Raw genomic sequence first — 20,791 nt, forward strand, 5'->3', positions numbered from 1 at the left:
TTGTAGTATCTTAGCCAGAGGAATGCTGGTTTCACTTGAAGGAATGAGCTTTAATAAAAATTGGACTTATTTTCTTAGGATGAGCCTAGTTTTTTGTACAGTAGAGACAGTAGGTGGTCAAATGGGGAAGACAGGTAGCTTCTGCTTTTCAATGATGGATTTCTTTTAGGCAAGGCATTTACCATGCCTTCACATTTTTATAAGGCAACTAATTTACCAGGAGGCAGTCACATGATTAAATGTGATAATTTCACTTGTGAGCCTACAATCTTTTTTTCATTTTCCTCCATTTTTAAAATGTTCTGTTTCATGATACTACCTACCCTTTCTTAGAGCTCTCAAAGAGTACATATCTCATTGTGCTCAGTGTTCCTTTTCTAGTACTACCAGTGCTAAAATGTCATAATTACAATCTTTCAAAGTTCCCATCTTTTTCACTTTACAAAGTAGTTCCTACCTGTTAGATTGGAATTGGATTTAGTGCTTCCCCTGGTTACTGGGAGAGAAAATATCAACAGAATATTTATCTGTTGTATAACTGTCATTTTTCTTGCCTATGCCTTTCCAGTACTTTTAAAATTATTATTAGTTCTTGTAGAAATTTATTCAGATATGTTCACTGCCTAGTACAGTAGTTTGAATATAGTTGGTGTTCAATATTTTACATTGGTTAATACATTAATTGTGTGATCAGTTAAGGATTGTAGGGATACAGAAGATGTATGATGCACGTTCGTGATGGAGAGGCCAAACTAACACATGAAAGAACTCTAGAATAGTCTTCTGTGCTACAAATTATAGTGTAAACAATCAGGTATAGATAAGTCATTATCGATTATGGTACTGAAATGGCCTTTGTAGAGAAAGTAAAGTTTAAATTTGACCCTCAAAGATGGGTGAAATTTTGACCAAATAGTGACTTTATTATTTGGCCAAATTTAGACTTTTTATCCTGAGTGAGGAAAGGAAAAGGAAATGAGTTAAAGAAAATATTTATTTTATATTTTTCCTTGTTTAAAGCATCTTCTGGGAACATGTTTACCACTATCTGACTCTACACTTAATGAAGTGTTTCCATTTGGGTAGCTCTAAAAATGCTGATTGATGTTTTAAGCCATTGTGGTACTTTGGCTAAAAGGAAGCAAGATAGAGGTATTAATCAGAGAAAGCAGACCTCTGTCAAAAATTAAAATTACACTTTCTGGTTTTCAAACCAGAAAGTTAGAGGTGATGTTCAGAATGTATACTTGTTTGTTTTTTAAAAAACTTGGTTGAACGAGAACCTTTCAGAAATTGGTGTAATTTTCATATTGTTTACTAGTATTTTTAGGTCTGAAGCTAAATTTGGTGAATTTGTTTTTTTGTTTTGTTTTTTAATGGCTTTTAACAGTGTCTCCTCCCATGGTTGTATGATAATCAACTGCAAAAGAATATTTAGCAAGGTCTAAAAATACACTGTTAAGTCTAAATTACAAATATCAATTGAGAAAGGGCTGATGGCGGGCAAAAGTAGGTTTACAATTGTGAGTAAAGGAAACAGTTTATTCATGTATTATTATGTATTAATTATTGTGTTATTCATACAAACAGCCATAAATCTACTTTTGCCCCACCCTTACACTAACAGCTATATTTTTCTTATAGGTAGTTGTTTTTACTGGCTTCACCCAATAAGTACCGTGAGAGTTAATGATGAATTATGGTTTCTAAATTATTGATACTAAAAACATACTTGTTAATATATAAATAGTGTCTTGCTATTTGGTCATATTTTGGATGCAGTGCCTCTTTGATAGACTTTTTTGGGGTTTGTATAAATTTTGGATTGATCTACTTCATTTAACTCCCTTATCATATGAGTATTTGTTTTAGAATTGCATTTTTTTGAGATATAATTAAAGAATAATATTGTATTAGTTTTAGATATCTATATATATAAAAGCCTAATATGCGAAGTGTCCCTTTGGGAGTTTGACCAGGAGTTCGATTGCTCACTATGACGTGCGCTTTCCACCAGAGGGTGTTGCGGAACGAAGGAAGGCCCTAGCTGGCAGCCAGGGAATGGAGGCCCCAGCCGGCAGCCGCTAGGGACCCTACCTGTGCACCAATTTCATGTACTGGGCCTCTAGTATAACAGTGATTGATATGTGTGTATATTGTGAAATTATTACTACAAGTATAATTAATGTTCATCACCACACATTGCTGTATTAATATATTGGGTATTCTGATTGCCTTTGAGGAGAGAAACATTAGGGACATGAATTTGTTATTTCTTTTAAAATTTTGAAACTTATATGAAAAATGTTAACAGTTCATATTGGGTGGTGGTTATATGGTGTTGTCCTTTGCACTTTTCTTTTTAAAAAGCACTTAAAACAGTATGAACAGTGCTTTGCAAAATGTGCATGTGATTAATTATGGCAAAACAAGGAAGTTTTGTAATGGACATTGACTCTACAGTTCCACCATTAATTGGCACCTAAGCCTATAATCTGTGCAGTGTGACAGAGTTTGGTGTTTGGGAGACATGAAATACCATCTTCTCTCTGATATATGAACACAAAGATTATATTTTGCATAATAACTTATTTCTTCATCTGTGTCTGACTTGTGTTCTACCTTTTCTGTTACCTTATATTGAATATTAGTATCTTATATATCATCTATTAAGTAAATTTGCAAAAAAAAACCACAAAACCAGGATTAAAAAATGTCATTTTTTAAAAAAATATATTTTATTGATTTTTTACAGAGAGGAAGGGAGAGAGAGATAGAAACATCGATCAGCTGCCTCCTGCACATCTCCCACTGGGGATGTGACCGCAACCCAGGTACATGCCCTTGGCCGGAATTGAACCTGGGACCTCTCAGTCCGCAGGCTGACGCTCTATCCACTGAGCCAAACCAGTTTCGGCAAAAAATGTCATTCTTTGCTGACAAACTAAATGATTACATATGTACCAGTTTATTCTCAATTTCCTGTTATAAACTTGAGGATCAGTTCTGTTTGGAATAAGTTAATAATTCTTAGTATAATCTTGACACAAATTTCTTTTAGGATATATTTACCATGTTTTAAGTGAACAAAACTACTTTATACCAATAGTTTTTTTGTTGTTGTTGCATTGTATTTGTATCTTGTAAGTATTCTGTATTTGTGTATGGAAGTAGAATTACCACTAGAAAAGGACCTACAAAAGTCAAAAGTTTCTAATTTTTCTAGTCATGAGTACAGCTCCTTATTATAAGCATTCTTTTACCCGTCATGGTAAGGATTTAAGTTTTTTTTTTTTCCCTTCAGGGTTAGATATGTAAGGATGGTTGACCAAAGAATGTAAGGTGGAATGATGAGATTTATGAATGTTAAAATCTCTAGTCACATTTTATCATTGTTCTTAAAGATCAACATTTGCATTTTGTACCCTTTAATAAGTTACAATAGTAACAATACTGATTTTTGTTTACTAATTCTTTAAATAAGATGACCAAAGGTAGCCTGTGTTGATAGGTGATTTATGAATCTATGTTCTCACTGGACCCTTCAATTTCCCTTTCCATTTCTATAATTTGTTATAGACATGCTTGTTTGTATTGAAACACTTGAACCAAGATTTATTAAAATACCATTTTAAGTAAAGGCATTAAAAATTGAAAACAACCTAAATGTTCAACAGTAAAGGATTAATTAGTTTAAATATATAATCTACATATACTGATCTGGAATGATCACCACTTTATAAATTGAATAAATTAGGATGCAGCCAAAATGTATATGTTTTCATTTATGTATAAAAAAGGGAGAAATTTGCATATGCCTGGCATGTTTTGAAAGGATACATACAGCAGAGTCTAAACAATGATTGTTGCTGCAGAGGAGGATTGCTGGTTGGGAGATGTGCACAGGGACTTACTTTTTATTTGTAGGTCCTTTTATATTTTACCACGTGTCATCTCTTAAATGGCAGGACTGGGATTCCAACCCAGATCACTGACTTCAAAGTCTGCTCTCTCTCCATTATACCACAACTACTGTCTTATGTCAACTTTGAGACACAGGCTCAGTAAAAGTTCTCAGATCATTTTAGTATATAATCAGGCAAAGTATTGTAGTAATTCATTCAGAGTACATATATCTTATTAACTCAGTCAGAATAGTCAGTCATCTTAATGCAGAAGGCTAGTCAAGTAATACAAAATTGATTGTTTAAAAAATAAAGTGATGCCAGTCAGGGAGCGTAAGGAAGCCAACTCATTGATGTTTCATCAATGTTTCTCTCTGTCTCTCTTTCTGTTTCTCTCTCTCTAAGGATATTGCCTCTCACCAATGTCCTTGGGTGAGGATTAAAAATAATAATAATAAATAAACTGTAGCAACACACTAAGGCGAAGTGAATAATCTGCCTAAAGCATCAGTTAATGTCAACAAGGTGTCTATACTGCACAGCACTCAACATAATCCAAATCAGGAAATGCACATACTACATGTGATTGTAGGACCAACTAGCTTCAAATTAGAGCCAAATATAGTCACCAGTTCTTCTGATTGAAATAGTTTTACAAGCCTGAATTAGTTTGCCATTCTGCAAAGCAGGGGGATCACCTTAGGAGCAAACCTGCCCCCCAAATTCATCTCACAATAGCAGTGAGGATTCAGGCATCTACCAAATCATTATTTTTCTTATTTATAAGTTCAAGGCATTGCTCTCTTTTTTTATCTTGAAGCTTTGCTGCATGGTTACATCTAAGTGTCTAGTCTAATCGTGGAGCATGACTAAGTCTCAAGGAGGAGACCACACAGTGCAATCAGGGGTGTAGCCTTCTTCCAGATTTTCCTATTATTTCAGAAATTCCCAGCAGTCAGAAATAAGTTCATATGTTTTTGAAACCAGCTGGTCCTGTTGTAGATGGATAGGTTGCTCAAAGTAGTGACATCATATTTTCTGTTATTTCTATCAGGTTCTATGCTTGAGTGCTGCCTTAGTTCAAGCCTTTAGCTCCCATCTGGACCATCAGTTTTAGACTTATAACAGTGCATTTAATCTTCATTCTTATTTTTACTTGATTTTAGAAGCTATTTGTTCCTGTCACTCCAACTAAAACCTTTTAAAATTACTTCCTCCTGTTCAATTGCTTCCTACTTGCACAACTGTGAATAGTCCGCTTTCTTTCATTACTGTGAAATGCAGATGGTAGTGACCCTTCTTACTGGGGTTGTTATCTGCAAAAAGTGGCACAAAATAGTGGTCAAAAATGTTAAGTATCATAATAACTATTGTTATTAATAATCCTCCTCTTTATCTGACAACTATTCATATGGTAAAATCATCCAGCATTAAAGAAATTTAAGTGAATGGTTTGTCAGTAAATTTGTGTTTAAATCTCTTCCTAAGTTTAAATCTTTTGGCTTTAAAGTTGAACTCATTGTGGAATCTTGTGACAAAGAAAAGATGGACTGCGAACTGAGAGACTAGAATTCTACTCCTAGCTTGCTCACAGATTAACCTTTAACATAAAGTGATCTGATTGAATCATTGTTATCTGTGTGCATGACTTAATTCCAGTGGTTTATAAGTTCATTTGAGGCAAGGACTTTTATCTTTCTACTCCCCACCATGGGTTAGTAGGAATTCATAGAATTCATGAATACATAGCTCAGTTTTGCTCATCTTTAAAGATGAGAGTATTGGAACCTCTCTAAGATTACTTCTCACTCTCAAGTATTTTAAATACAGGATCAGTGAAATGAGCCCAAGCATCAGAAAAGAGTTGAGGATCAGAAAATATAAATGTGATTTTTGCCATTGACAGATCTCTAAGATTCAATTTTAATTTAAGTGGGTAGCATTAAAATGCTTATACACAACCTCAGGTTTTAAAGTAAGGTAAACTTATTATCTTTATTTTTTTATTGTCTAAAGTTTTACATATGTCTCCTTTTTCCCCAATTGACAGCCCCCCCCCCCCACAGCTATTCCCAGCCCCGGCAAGCCCCTACCACCCCAGTGTCTGTTTTCATTGGTTATGCTAATATGCATGCATGCAAGTCCTTTGTTTGCTCTCTAACCACCCCCTCCCCTACCATTTGTCTCTGGATCTATTCTTGTTCATAAAATCATGTTGATCATTAGATCTCATATATGAGTGAGATTTATTATCCTTTTTATTTATTAAACTTATATACTATACATTTCTTTATTATTTACCATAACATAGGTTTTTTTTAGGCATGATTCAATAAATGACCTTTACTGAAAGAATTAGAATATAAAAGTTAATTCCTTAATACTATATTTCTTCCTATTCTTTAGTTGTGAATTGAGTATTTTCAAGACTTCAATTATAAAATACACTATTATAAAATATTGAATTTTTTGGAGAAAAGATATCAAAACACATACAAAGAAATTCAAACAGCCCTAGCCAGTGGCTTAGTTGGTTGGAGTGTTGTTTCATATACCAAAGGATGGCAGGTTTGATTCTAGGTTGCGGTTCAATCCCCACTGGAGACACTGATGGATTTTTTTTTTTTTAAATCTCTCTCTTAATCTCTCCCTCCCTTCCTATCTCTCTTAAAAAAAAAAAAAAAAATCAGTGAAAACATATCCTTGGTGAGGGGTTGAATTTAAAAAATATTCAAACAGTATAGAGTGTGTAATGAAAAATTTTAATTTTACTTCTCAATTAGTATTAATAACTTTTTGTATACATTTACAAAAACATATAAAGCACATATAAGCATATACAACATACCTACATGGACTTTTATATCCACATCTTTAAAAAATTATTTTTTAATATTTTACTGTACCTTTCTGTCAGTAATCTGGTACACAGTAGTTCAACAGATGTTTTAATTGAATTAACCAATGCTCTTTATTAGTCTGCAGCTGGTCAGTCTTCCTGATACATTTAATTTTTAAAGTGCTATTTAGTTTCCATAAAAGATACCTTTTCAAGCATCTGAAACTAATTTTTAACTGATATAAAATTTCATTCTGTCATCAGTACTAAAGTGTTAAATGTAAATATGAATAAGACTACTTACATGCATGATTTATAAAGTCAGTCCACATGACTTATAGTCACACTATATAATGCATTTAGTTTTCAGACTTAGTAAAACTTACATACAGGTTTTACCGGTTTGTGGATTATGATGAAATTCCCTGATCATTCAGTTTCTGAGTTATAAAGTAAATTATTATTGAGAAGTTATATAGTCCTGGAATTTGAAGAAATGCTGATACAGTTCATGTTAGAATATGTAGCTTCTTTCTTTTTTTAACAAATATATTTTTATTGATTTCAGAGAGGAAGGGAGAGGGATAGAAACATCAATGATGAGAGAGAATCATTAATTGGCTGCCTCCTACATGCCTCACACGGGGGGGGGGGGGGCCTGGGGGGGACCACACAACGTGGAGGGGTGAGGATCATCAAGCCAGCAACCCCATAGGTCCATGCTCAAGCACTAAGCCACATTGGCTGGGCTGTAGCTTCTTTCTTAATAAAAGAGGTTAATTTTTCCAGACTCTTCTTTTATATTAGAGTATTTGGAAGGGCATTTGCTTGCCCTGGAAAAAAAAAAATGTGGCTACATCTAAAGAAGCATACTTATCTTAGAGCTATAATATTGCCTTATATAACTCTTAAATTCAAAGTACATTTTATTTACAAAATCTGTTATTTGGGTTAGTACAATAAAAGTTTAAATTACTTTCTTCATAAATAATTATTTTCCTGACATGGTGGAATACATTTTAATGAATTACGACATGAATTTTATGACATCATAGTTATTGTTATTTAAAAAGTATTGTGGCTTTTTTTTTTCTTGGAAAATAGAAAGTATTGGGGCTTGGAACTAAAAAAAAGTTTAGAATATATTTTTTAGTGGCCATATTAATGCTGTGTTTTAATAAAATTAAACTGTGTTTGCTTTCCTCAAGGAATTTTCCTATTGCATAGGTGGTTTCTTTCAGAGTATAATGGAGGGATAATGTATGGTGATCAGCTAGGCTCTACCTATACGTTTATGTCTGATTAAAAATATTAAAAAGAGGAAGAGAAAGAAATACTTAGAAAACTAACATTAGATGGATACTTCACATCATAAAAAATATTTATCTGAAATCAGCCAACTTCAGTACTTAACATTCCATGAACATCAGGACTGACTAAAGCAGTGGGGTCTGGCATTACAAAACCAGAATATTGGTTGATGTAAGTTCATCCTATTTGATGTACATGTTTAAATATACAGGTTAGAGACATCAGAATAAACTCATGAGTAGCTAAGACATGTGACTAAGAGCATTGAGTATGGTATGCAAGTAGAGTTTCTGGTTAGGTCAGTAATGGCCAGATAAAGTAATATATCTAGAAAGTCAAGATGTTAGATACATGGTCAAAGAATGTGAATAGAAAATTCATACACATACCCCCAAAAGGTAGATGGCCAATATGTTTTTTAAAGAAAGTGCAAGTTCACTAGGGATCAAAGAGATGCCTACGAAATTAAGATATAATTGTATAGTATGTTAAATTGGTGTGTTTAAAAATACTGATTGACAACAGCTATTATATGGTGCTGATGAAACTCAGATTGCTATGTATACTTATTCTGGAAATCAGTTTAAGCAATATGTATCAAGGATTTGTGCACTGGTGAGGGGTGTGGACTACGGGGATTGGGCCACTGTGGGAGCACTGCTCATCCCAATCTGCTGAGTGGACCTGCCCTCTGAGCAGCTGCCCCCTAGTCCAGCATCTTCTGTGGAGCCAGAGAACTCGCCTCTCCAGGGGACCCAGTCAGGGCCAGGCCCAGGAACAATAGCACTGAGAGGCAGCAGAGTAGGCCTCAGTCCTGCGGCGGCAGACGCGAATCTGCCTCCCAGCCTCCATGGTCAGCTCTGTGAGCCCTGCTGTGGCGCTGCGCGGCCTGCGGGCATCCGGAGGAGGTGGCAGGGAGCAAGGAGGAGGAGCCTGGGGTTGGCAAGGAGGCAACTATCACAGCCCAGGTTCCTGCCTGTCAGCCTGGGGTTCGCAGCAGTTGTAGCTTCTCATCCCGATCAGCCAAGCAGCGCTCCCACTGTGGTAGCGCACTGACCACCAGGTGGCAGCTCCTGCATTGAGCCTCTGCCCCTGGTGGTCAGTGTGCATCATAGCAACTGGCTGACCGGTTGTTCTGGTCATTCTGTCGCTGGGCTTTTATTATATAAGACTAGTAGCCCAGTGCATGAAATTCATGCACGAGGGGGGAGGTTCCCCTCAGCCTAGCCTTCACCCTCTCCAATCAGGGATCCCTTGGGGGACATCCCTCTTGCAATCTGGGACCACTGGCTACTAACCACTCTCCTGCCTGCCTGATAGCCGCAAACTGCCTCTGCTTGCCTGCCTGATCGCCCCTAACCTCTCTGTCTGCCTGCCTGATCAGCCCTAACTGCTCTCCCCTGCCAGCCTGATCTTGCCCCCAACTGCCCTCCCCTGCCAGTGTGATCTCACCCCCAATGGCCCTCCCCTGCCGGCCTGATCTCGCCCCCAACTGTCCTCCCCTGGCAGCCTGGTTGCCCCCAACTGCCCAACCCCTGCCAGCCTGATCTCACCCCCAACTGCCCTCCCCTGCCGGCCTCATCTCCCCTAACTGCCTCTGCCTTGGCCCCCATCACCATGGCTTTGTCCAGAAGGAAGTTGGATGTCCGGAAGATGGCCAGTTGACCCGGTCTAATTAGCATATTACCCTTTTATTATTATAAATAGCCTTAATGATATAGCAACTTTTCACTATATAAGCTTCATTTTTAAAAAGCAAGATACATATTATATGTATTCTATCTTTGTAAAAATATATATACATACTTAGACATGGTCAAAAAAGTTCAAAAAAGAATATCTAAAAATTCTGGGGAAAACCTTAGTGATATCTGATCTTATCTGTAATTTTAGTGGGATTGGGATATTTATTTTGTTTTCTATGTACCTTTATTTTTATAACTAGAGGCCCGGTGCACGAAATTTGTGCACGGGGATGGGGGTGGGGTCCCCTCAACCCAGCCTGCACCCTCTCCAATCCAGGACCCATCTGGGGATGTCCGACTGCCGGTTTAGACCCGATCCCTGGTCCGACAGCCGGTTTAGGCCCGATCCTAGGGAGTCGGACATCCCTCTCACAATACAGGACTGCTGGCTCCTAACTGCTCACCCGCCTGCGGAACTGGTTGCCCCCAACTAACCCCCTGCCGGCCTGGTCACCCACAATAGCCCCCCACCAGCCTGGTTGCCCCCAACCACCCCCCCCCCACTGGTCTGGTTGCCCCTAACTGTCCCCCCACTGGCCTGGTTGCCTTCAACTGCCCCCCCTTGCCAGCCTGGTCGCCCCCAACTGCACCCCCCCTTGCTGGTCTGGTTGCCCCCCACCGCCGGCCTGGACACCCCCAACTGCCCCCCCTCCACCGGCCTGGTCGCCCCTACTGTCCCTCCTGCCAGCCTAGTTGCCCCCAACTGCCCCCCTCTGCCGGCCTGGTCACCCCTAACTGCCTCCCCCTGCTGGCCTGGTCTCCCCTCACTGCCCCACCTGCTGGCCTGGTCACCCCTGACTGCCCCTCTGCCAGCCTGCTCACCCCCAACTGCCCTCCCCGCCGGCCTGGTCGCCCCCAACTGTCCCCCCTGCTGGCCTGGTCACCCCATGCAGCCTGCTGTTCAGTCGTTTGGTCGTCCCTCACTAAACCCCCTGCTGGCCCGATCGCCCCATGCAGCCTGGTTTTCAGTCATTTGGTCATCCCTCACTAACCCCCCTGCCAGCCTTGTTGCCCCATGCAGCCTGCTGTTCCGTCATCCATCCAGTTGTTTTAGTCGTGACGGCCCCTGGCTTTTTATATATTAGGATAATTTATAATATGTATATTTATGTAAATAGTGGGGAAAGCTCTTGTTTATGGTGGTGTGATACAAAACATTGGAGTAGTTAGATTAAATTTTTTTTGAAGAGCTGAAAATTTTAGGTACTTTGTATATAGTGATATAGGGACTCCATTTTATAATAGACTAGGGCCCCGGTGCACGAAATTCGTGCACTGGGTGTGTGTGTGGGGGGGGGGGAGTGTCCCTCAGCCTGCCCCCTCTCACATACTGGGAGCCCTCAGGCGTTGACCCCCATCACCCTCCAATCGCAGGATCGGCCCCTTGCCCAGGCCTGACGCCTCTGACAGAGGCGGCAGGCCTGGGCAGGGGACCCTCATTTCCTCCCATCACTGGTTCTGCCCCCAGCCCAGGCCTGATGCCTCGGCCAGAGGCATAGACCCCCATCACCCTCCGATCACCTGATCGGCCCCTTGCCCAGGCCTGACGCCTCCGCCAGAGGTGTCAGGCTTGGACAGGGGACCCCCATCTACCCCCGATCACTGGCTCTGGCCCCCGCCCAGGCCTGAGGCCTCTGGCCCAGGAATCATGCCTGGGCAGGGGACCCCCATCTCCCTCTGATCGCTTGCTCCACCCCCCGCCCAAGCCTGATGCCTCTGACCCAGGCTTCAGGCCTGGGCAAGGGGACCATCATATCCCCCCAATCCCTGGCTCAGCCCCCCACCCAGGCCTCATGCCTCGGCCAGAGGAGTTGACCCTCATCACCCTCTGATCACCAATCACCAGATCGGCCCCTTGACCAGGCCTGAGGCCTCCGGCAGAGGTGTCAGGCCTGGGCAGGGGACCCCCAGCTCCCCGTGGTTGCAGGCTCCGCCCCTGCCCAGGCCTAACACCTCTGGCCTAGGCGTCCGGCCCGGGCAGTGGGGACCCGCAGTGGCAGCGGCCCCGCGATCGTGGGCTCTGCTTTAGGCCCAGGCAAGGGACCCCTAGCTCCCAGGACTGCCAGCTTCGACCGTGCCCAGCTCCCATCGCTGGCTCCACCCCTACTTCCTGCTATCACTGGCCAGGGTGGCAAAGGCACCTGATTCTCCGATCATGGCCCCTCAGCTCTTAGCTCCCCCCTGGGTTTCCGATCACTGTCAGTGGCAGGGGGCTTATTCCTGCTTTCCCTTTCGCCTCCCTGCATTGTGCCTACATATGCAAATTAACCGCCATCTTGTTGGCAGTTAACTGCTAATCTTAGTTGGCAGTAATTTGCATATAGCCCTGATTAGCCAATGAAAAGGGTATCTTCGTACGCCAATTACCATTTTTCTCTTTTATTAGATAGGATCATATGAGTTATTTCCAAGCGGGTATAGTTACAGGTCAGTGGTTTATTCCAGCCTGTCATATTTTTCACCTGTTTAAAAGATGTCTAAATAAAAAGCCTTATGAAGTTTATCTACTATATTTTAAAATTTACTTCCTTTTTTAAAATATTTATTGACTTGAGAGAGAGAGAAAAGGGCCTTTGTGAAAAATATTTAGGAAACTGATTAACTTTATTTTGCCTTCATTTTGGAAGGATATTTTTGTTAAATATGAAATTTCAGTTGCCATTTTTCTCAACGTACTCTAAAGATGTTCCTTCTTTTATTAATAACTTTATTTAAACAATTTTAAAATTTACCTATTGAGTGTTTGTTTTCAATATATTTATAGAGTTGTACAACCACCACCTAATCCAGTAGTCGGCAAACTGCGGCCCCTTGAGTGTGGCTCTTCCATCAAAATACCACGTGCGGGCGCGCACGTACAGTGCAATTGAAATTTCGTGGCCACACTCAAGGGGCCAAAGAGCCGCATGTGGCTCGCGAGCCGCAGTTTGCCGACCACTGACCTAATCAAATTTAGATAATATTCATCGCCCCCCCAAAAAAGTCTCTCAGCCATTACCAAATATCCTATTCATCCCCACTCTCCAGTCCTAGGGAACTACCAATCTTTCTTCCTCTATATATTTGCCAATTTTGTACATTTCTTATGGATGAAGTAATACAGGATGTGGTTCTTCTGTAACTGGCTTCTTTCATTTAGGATAATATTTTCTAGCTCCATACATGTTGTATCATGTATCAGTATTTCAGTCCTTTTTATTGCTGAATAATATTCAATTATATGGATTTACATACTACATTTTATTTCTCCATTAGGTAATAGACATTTGGTTATTTCCACTTTTTTGCTTTTATGAATAATGCTGCTATGAACAATTGTGTACAAGATTTTGTGTGGACACATGTTTTTATTTCTCTTGGATGAAAGAGGAATTGCTAGGTCATGTGGTAACTCTTATGTTTAGCATTTTGAAGAATTGCCAAACTGTTTTCTAAAGTGGCTGCACCATTTTCATCCCAGAAGCAATATATGAGGGTTCCAGTTTCTATGGATACTGGCCAACACTTTCTTGTATTTTTATTAAAGTAAGATATAATTCAAATGCCATGTAATTCATGTACAAAAAAATCACCATTAAAGTATGTAATTCAGTAGTTTTTAATGTATTTAAAAACTTGCACAATCATCATCACTCTCAATTTCAGAACATTTTCAGCACCCCTAAAAGAAAGCCTATACACATTAGTAGTCACTGCCCATTCTCCTCTATCACTAGCCTCTGGCAACTACTCATCTATTTATGTTTCTATAGGTTTGCCTATTCTAGACATTTCATATGAATGGAATGGTACAATATATGGCCTTACATGTCTGGTTTCTTTCACTTAGCATGTTTTCAAGGTTTATGTTGTAGCACGTATGAGTACTTCATTTCTTTTTGATGGCTGAATAATATTACATTGCATGGATGTACTACATTTTATTCATTCATGCATTGATGGACATCTGGTTCGTTTGTTATTGTGAATACAGTCATGCGCTACATCATGTTTCAGTCAAGGACAGATCACATATGCATAGTGGTCCAATAAGATTATAATGGAGTTGAAAATTCTTATCACCTGGTGACACCATACTGTCATAACTTAAAAGCTCATTACTCATGTGTTTCTGGTGATGCTGGTATAAACAAACCTACTATGCTGCCAGTTATATAAAAGTGTAATATGTGTAATTATGTACAGCACATGATACTTAATAGTGATAATAAATGGCTATTACTGGTTTATGTACTACTTTTTATCATTATTTTAAAGTATACTCTTCCTACTTCTGAATGAAAATTTGTTGTAGAACAGTATACCATGTTACACCAGCAACAGTCTTATACATTCCATGTTTACTATGTCTCTTGATCATTTTTTCTTGTACTGTATTTAATGTCATTTTGTTTTGTATGGTAACATGCTGTACAGGCTTATAGCCTGGGAGCAGTTATCATCTAGGTTTGTATAAGTATGCTCTGATGTCTGCACAAGGATGAAATTGCCTAATGACACATTTTTTTAGATCTAGAATTTCCACTGGAAATTTTTTATAGTCTGTCTTTCTGCTAAGATTTCCTGTCCTTTCGTTCATTATACACTTGCATTTACTTCACTGAGCGTAATTATAATAGCTATTTTAAAATGTTAGTCTAGTAATTCTAACATCTGGATTATTTGGGGATTGGTCCCTGTTGATAGTGTTTTCTCTTGAGGCTGGGTCACAATTTAGTAGTTCTTTTGTATTAAGAAATCTTGGACTGTGTGGTGGACAATGTGTGTTATTGTTGTGGAGACAGGATTCCGCCCTATTTTTTCAGCCTTTATATTTTTTAATAAGAAATTATCTAGTCAGACTCAATCTGCAACTCTTGGGCAGCAGTCCAAAAATTTTATTTCTTCTATTTTTCCCTTTAGATTGGTTGGTTGCATTATGCCCTGCATGTGCATTATTCAGGAGTTAGCCAGAGATTTGGGCAGGGAAACTTGAGTTTGTTTAATTGGTGTGGGCATTTTTACCTTAGTTTATTGCTTTAATAGAATTCCTAGATCTTAGAATCATTGTTTTATTAACTAGAAATTATTGTAAATAATTGATTGCTATTATCTTATTTTGATAAACAAAAATTTGTTAAATTCTTTTATTTTTCTCTTTATTACAGATAGAGCTGGGAGCATCAGTACCCTTGATTCTTTAGACTTTGCAAGATATTCAGATGATGGTAACAGGGAAACAGATGAGAGAGTGGCAGGTGAGTAAGATTGTAAAGACAGATTTGGATTCTTTGGCATTCCTGAAATAATAAAATGACTTGAGGAATTCTTTTTCTTCTTCAGTTTGGTATGTTAATATAATTATATAGTTATTATGCAAAATTATTTTATTAACTTATTGGCTCCAGGGAACATCTCAACCTGTAACTTCCCCTTCCACTGTTGCTGTGAGTGTCAGTGCAATTTGCTGAGTTCTTATAACCAACAGTTTACAATCATGTAGTTATGAAACTGATGTAAAACAGCTTTAGCCATAGTTTAATGCAAAGTTAGTTGGACCTTGGCCCTTCTCATTCCTTTGATCCTCCAAACCAGGGCTGATATTCAGGTGTTATATGCCAGTACAACTCTAATGATTGTTCAAATTGGTTGTAATACTTTCATGTAGGTTGTTTAATACATTTTGTCTTGAGTTCCCCAGGTATTCCCCATCACAGCATCTCTCCAGATTCCTGAATTCCTATGATTCAGAAAAGAAAGGGTTAATACTTGGTACAGCAGGGGCCTTCAGGACCTTGCCCATTCCAAGAAGAAGACCAACAACATTCTTTCTGGTTGCTTGGTTACTCATTCTAGTCTCCTTCCCCTCCCCACCCTCCAACAAGTTCTGCCTTCTAAGCATCACCACTGGATCTGTAGAGACTTCAGAAGACCAGTTTGTATCTGTGTTCTGCCCACCTCAAGTGAGGCCAGTTGTATTCTGCTGGGGATCCACCCTGGAATCACCAGTGTAGCAGCGCTGGCTCTTTAAGTGTCAAATGGCTGGTACCTTTTTGGTGCCTCAAGGCTGTGGCTATCTGTCATTGAAATCATTCTTGAGTGCCTTGTAGGAATTGTAGTTTTCATAGGACATTGGTGGAGATAGCAGACAGATATCAGTTAAATATTTTGATCTTCATCATATTGGTGAGCACTCCTGCAGCAAGAGGGATGCCACATGGGACAGATGGAGCCTGTGGAGGCAATATAAAGTCAGGAACACCCATAATGTGGATTCTTCTCTTGACCAACTGTTGAATTTTTCTTCTATTTACTGGGACAATTTTGTTAAAACCTAACAAATGTGTCCCATCTTGGTCTTCTATAATAATAAAAGTGTAATATGCTAATTAGACCAGATGTCCTTCCAGATGACCTTCCGGATGAAGACGGGTCTGCTAGGGAAGCCCTGGTGCCTGTTGTCGGCTGGAAGGAAGCCCAGGTCCCAGGTGCCAGAGGGAAGCCAGTGCTGGCAGCCGGGGAAAGGAAGACCGACTCTTGCATAAATTTCATGCATCAGGCCTCTAGTTATAATAATAAAAGTGATTGCCGAAACCGGTTTGGCTCAGTGGATAGAGCGTCGGCCTGCGGACTGAAGGGTCCCGGGTTCGATTCCGGTCGGGGGCATGTGCCTGGGTTGCGGGCATATCCCCAGTGGGAGATGTGCAGGAGGCAGCTGATCGATGTTTCTCTCTCATCGATGTTTCTGACTCTCTATCTCTCTCCCTTCCTCTCTGTAAAAAATAAAATAAATAAATAAATAAATAATAATAATAAAAGTGATTGCTAATTTTTACATAGCACTCCATTCTAAACACTGTGCTAAATGTATATTAAACCATTAAGTTATTGAATTATCATCCTCCTCCCAAGGAAACTTCAGTGGCAGAGCTAGGATTCAAATGCAGATAGCCCAGCAACAGAGCCCACAATTGACTGTATCTTATGCTACCTCTTAGCATGAAGGATGAGATTTGACCTGATTAAAAATGACATTCAAATATATGATTTTTATTCATTGCTTGAAAATGAAGATATTAAATATTTTAAAATCTCATCTATAATAATAAAAGCGTAATATGCTAATTAGACCCGACAGCTGGATGATCTTCTGGACATCCTTCCAGATGACCTTCCGGACAAGCCGGGGCTGCGAGGGCCGAGCCCCTTGCACGAATTTTCATGCGTTGGGCCTCTAGTAGTAGTATATGAGTTAAAAATGATGTAACTTTTTTGGGTTCAGAAGCTAAGAGAAGATTCAGCAGTATAAGCAATAGCAATACCATTTGAATGGGGATGTCAGTGGAAGAGTTTAGTGTGGCTCTCTGTATCAAATGATTTGTCATTACCATTATGAATTTTTGTTTGTTGACCCTTACCCGAGGATATTTTTCCATTGATTTTTTTAGAGAGAGTGGAAGGGAGGGGGTGAGACCAAGAAAGATAAACATTGATGTGAGAGAGACACATCCATTGGTTGCCTCCTGCAAGTGCCTTGACCAGGGTCAGGGATCGAGCCTGCAACCAAGGTACAAACCCTTGACCAGAATCAAACCTAGGACCCTTCAGTCTGCGGGTCGACACTCTATCCACTGAGCCAAACTGGTTAGTATTATTAATTGTCAAATGTATCAAAACAGTAAATCTAGCCCTAGCCAGTGTGGCTCAGTGTAGACCAAAGAGTCCCAGGTTTGATTCCAGTCAAGGGCATGTACCTCGGTTGCAGGCTCCTCCTCGTCCCGAGCCCTCATCAGGCTTCATGCAGTAGGAAACCAATCGAAGTGTTTCTCTCACATTAATGTTTCTCTCTGTCTTTCCCTCTCTCTTCCGCTCTCCCTAAAAAAAATCAATGGAAATATATCCTCGGATGAGGGTTAACAAACAAACAAGCACAAACAAAACTCCAGCAAATGTCATCTGTAATAACTAAGAATTAGCAAATCAAATGGATATTATTTGAATAGTTTTAAGACTAATTTATCCTACTAATTAATTCATTTTAAGTAGCATTCTGTTATATATAACGATATAGTAAATATTTGATATTATGTATTTTATTATATAGTAAATATTAAACACATGGTATTTTAGTTTATCAAGAGTAACCGGATGTATCTAATTTTGTTTATTGTATTATTGTTCAAATGGTTCCATATTAAAAAATAACTTCTACCCAGAAATTGGTGATATAATTCTTTTCTTTTCTTTTTGCATTTAAACATTATTGATTTAAAAGAAAACTTTATGACCAAGCAAACTAAAAATGAAATGTTTTAAATATATGGTAGTTTTCACATATTTTCAATCTAAGGATTATACCAGTCTCTTACATTGGGAAAATAAAGTAATTTTTGATTATTATACGACTAATATGTAAGTAAATGCTGTCTTCTTCACTGGAAGAGGAAAGAAAAACATGTCATTTTCAGAATAGCTTTCAGACTTTTAGTGCTTTTGTCCTATAGCCTGTTATTGAATCAAATGTGTGAAACTTTACAAAATATTTTAATTAATAGCAATTTTCATGAAGATTTTTGACTCTTAGCTAACCATTGGTAGCAACTTAAAAGCTTATATCAAAAGACCAGTAGTCTACAAAGGTAATTATCCTGCTGTCTGTCATTAGATCACATGTAGACCTCACTGAGAAAGAAAACAAAAATGTCTTTTTTTTTTTATACCAGTCTTTGGCAGAAGGAGGTTATAGATAACACAGGTATTGAGTCCATTGGCCTCCCACACAAATGTAGGATCTGCTCCAACTTTAATCAGGTATTACTGTTTATCAGACAGTAGATAGATACTATATTAGTTTCTAGCATCATTCTCACCATCATTTTCCTAAATTTAAAAAACCGATTTTTCCCCCCAAATCTATATAGGTGTGCCTTCAAAAAGGAAGCAGTGAACACCTGTTTATTGAGCACCTGCTCTGTGTACCTCTTAAATTTTCAAGTTTTCTTAAAAATGCAGCAAGGGAAATTTATAGTTTAAATGTTGGGATTGCCAGTCTTTATTTTAAGCATTTTGAGCATCTGCTGTGTGTTCAGACTGTTAAGCACTAGAAATAGAAATATGAAATACATAATACCTGCCCTCAAGGAATGTGTAACTGAAACATGTCTATATCTCTGATGCAGATATAGACAGTGCTTATATGTTCAGTGCTTTGGCAACAGTGAAAAGGACCTGTGAACTGTAGAAACAATAATATTTGCCGGGGTCCAACCCCAGCGGGTCCAGGGGTCCCCAAAGGTGTGGACGGAGTCGGCGAAGAAGGAAGGACACGGAGACAGTGTTCAGTTGATCAGCAGCCTAGCCAGGATCTCCAGCCAGGATCTCCAGCCAAGTTCTGGTCTGGATCTCCAGAGAGGTTCTGCTCTGGATCTCCAGCGAAGTTCTGGTTAGGATCTCCAGCCAGGTTCTGTGTCCATGTTCTCTTGCTAGGTTCTGTCCAGATTCTCCAGCCAGGTTCTGTAGCCATGTTCCCTCGCTAGGTTCTCCAGCCAGGTTCAGTCACCAGGTTCTAGTCAGGTTCTCTTGCCAATTTCTGTAGTCAGGTTCAGTCCAGGATCTTTTGCCATGTTCTCTCGCTAGGTTCTGTCTCTAGGTTCTGAGGCCAGTTTCTATCCAAGATCTTTTGCCATGTTCTCTCCAGCGAAGTTCTTCTGTCTCTAGAGAACGTTCTGTGTAGGTTCTGTGCCTAAGTTCTGTGTTCTAAGTTCTGTCTCTTTCTGTCTTGTTACATCTGTATTTATACCAGTTGATTCAATCCTATCAATCTCTATTACAAAGGGTAGGGCGTTTCTTATCTCCATTCCAGGGAGTAAAGATTATGTAGCTTAAGCATGATTGTTCGTAGTTAAAGTGATTAATTACCCGCCTGGCACTTAGTTGAGGGGTTTTATCCCCTCCCTAACTTCAGGGGAAAATCCCTACCTGGGGATTCAACCTTTCTCAGAGAGGTGACCTTGGTTAAAACATAGCGCCAAGAAGGTGAGCAAACATATTAAGAACCGTATGCCATATATGCCAGGTCCCTTGAAACAGCAAGGATGGACCGGCTCCCGGCAAATATTCTTGTCTCAGGTTCACAGGATCCATCTTTCAGCATCAGAGTCTCTGACTTTATTTGTTCTCATATCTCTACCTGTTACTATATTACTTCTCTAGTTCACACCTTAACTTTTATGTTGGCATCTAGAGAACTACAAAATCTGTGCTTTCTGATTTGTACGAAAGACACTCCTAATGCTGGTAAGATCAGTAACGTTTCAGGTTTATTACATATGGCATTAAGTATTAGCATACTCATTTATTCAAAAAATATTTGAGTGCTTACTCTGTATTCAAGATAATATGCTGTTCTGGGAACAACAATCATATGAAGCCTTTATAAAGCTTAAATAACCTATTAGACATTCTAAAGTAACATTCAGATTTTTGCTTGTGGGATAACCTGACACTGTTCCCTGGGTAAGAAGCAGCATCGGTAGCCCTCTCATTTCTTAGCTGTTGGCCTGCAATATATATGTATATATCCAGCTTTATCAGGATTAAATAAGCCTGTTTGTCTTTTATTATATATTTCTCCCCCCACTACAGATATTTGTACTTCCTTTTAGAAGTACTTTTTGTTTTTCTTATTTTGAACCTTACTTAAATCTTTCTTATGATTTTCTATGATTTAAAATAGGATAGATTCTCCAACAAGACTTTAAAGGCAACAAGCCTTTAATATGGTGGTAGGGTGTCATAATTTTTTTATTTTTTATTTTTATTTTTTAAATATATTTTATTGATTTTTCACAGAGAGGAAGGGAGAGGGATAGAGAGTCAGAAACATCGATGAGATGAGAAACACCAATCAGCTGCCTCCTGCACACTCCCCACTGGGGATGTGCCCGCAACCAAGATACTTGCCCTTAACTGGAATGGAACCTGGGACCCTTGAGTCTGCAGGCCGACGCTCT

At 39.3% G+C, this 20,791-nt stretch overlaps 1 protein-coding gene across 4 annotated transcripts in view; it reads left to right on the forward strand.

Annotated features, from left to right (window-relative positions):
• Nucleotides 1-20,791, forward strand: part of RELCH (RAB11 binding and LisH domain, coiled-coil and HEAT repeat containing) — a 100,972-nt gene that overhangs the window by 4,320 nt on the left and 75,861 nt on the right. For all 4 annotated transcript variants that reach the window (XR_009454106.1, XR_009454105.1, XM_059706261.1 and 1 more), the window contains exon 2: nucleotides 14,948-15,037. Coding sequence is in view for 2 of the 4 variants with exons in the window: in XM_059706261.1 (XP_059562244.1) it covers nucleotides 14,948-15,037 (90 nt within the window). In the remaining 2 variants the exon portion in view is untranslated. The remainder of the gene's footprint in view (nucleotides 1-14,947; nucleotides 15,038-20,791) is intronic.

This window comes from Myotis daubentonii, chromosome 8 (genome assembly GCF_963259705.1).
Source record: "Myotis daubentonii chromosome 8, mMyoDau2.1, whole genome shotgun sequence".
Lineage (NCBI taxonomy): Eukaryota > Metazoa > Chordata > Mammalia > Chiroptera > Vespertilionidae > Myotis > Myotis daubentonii.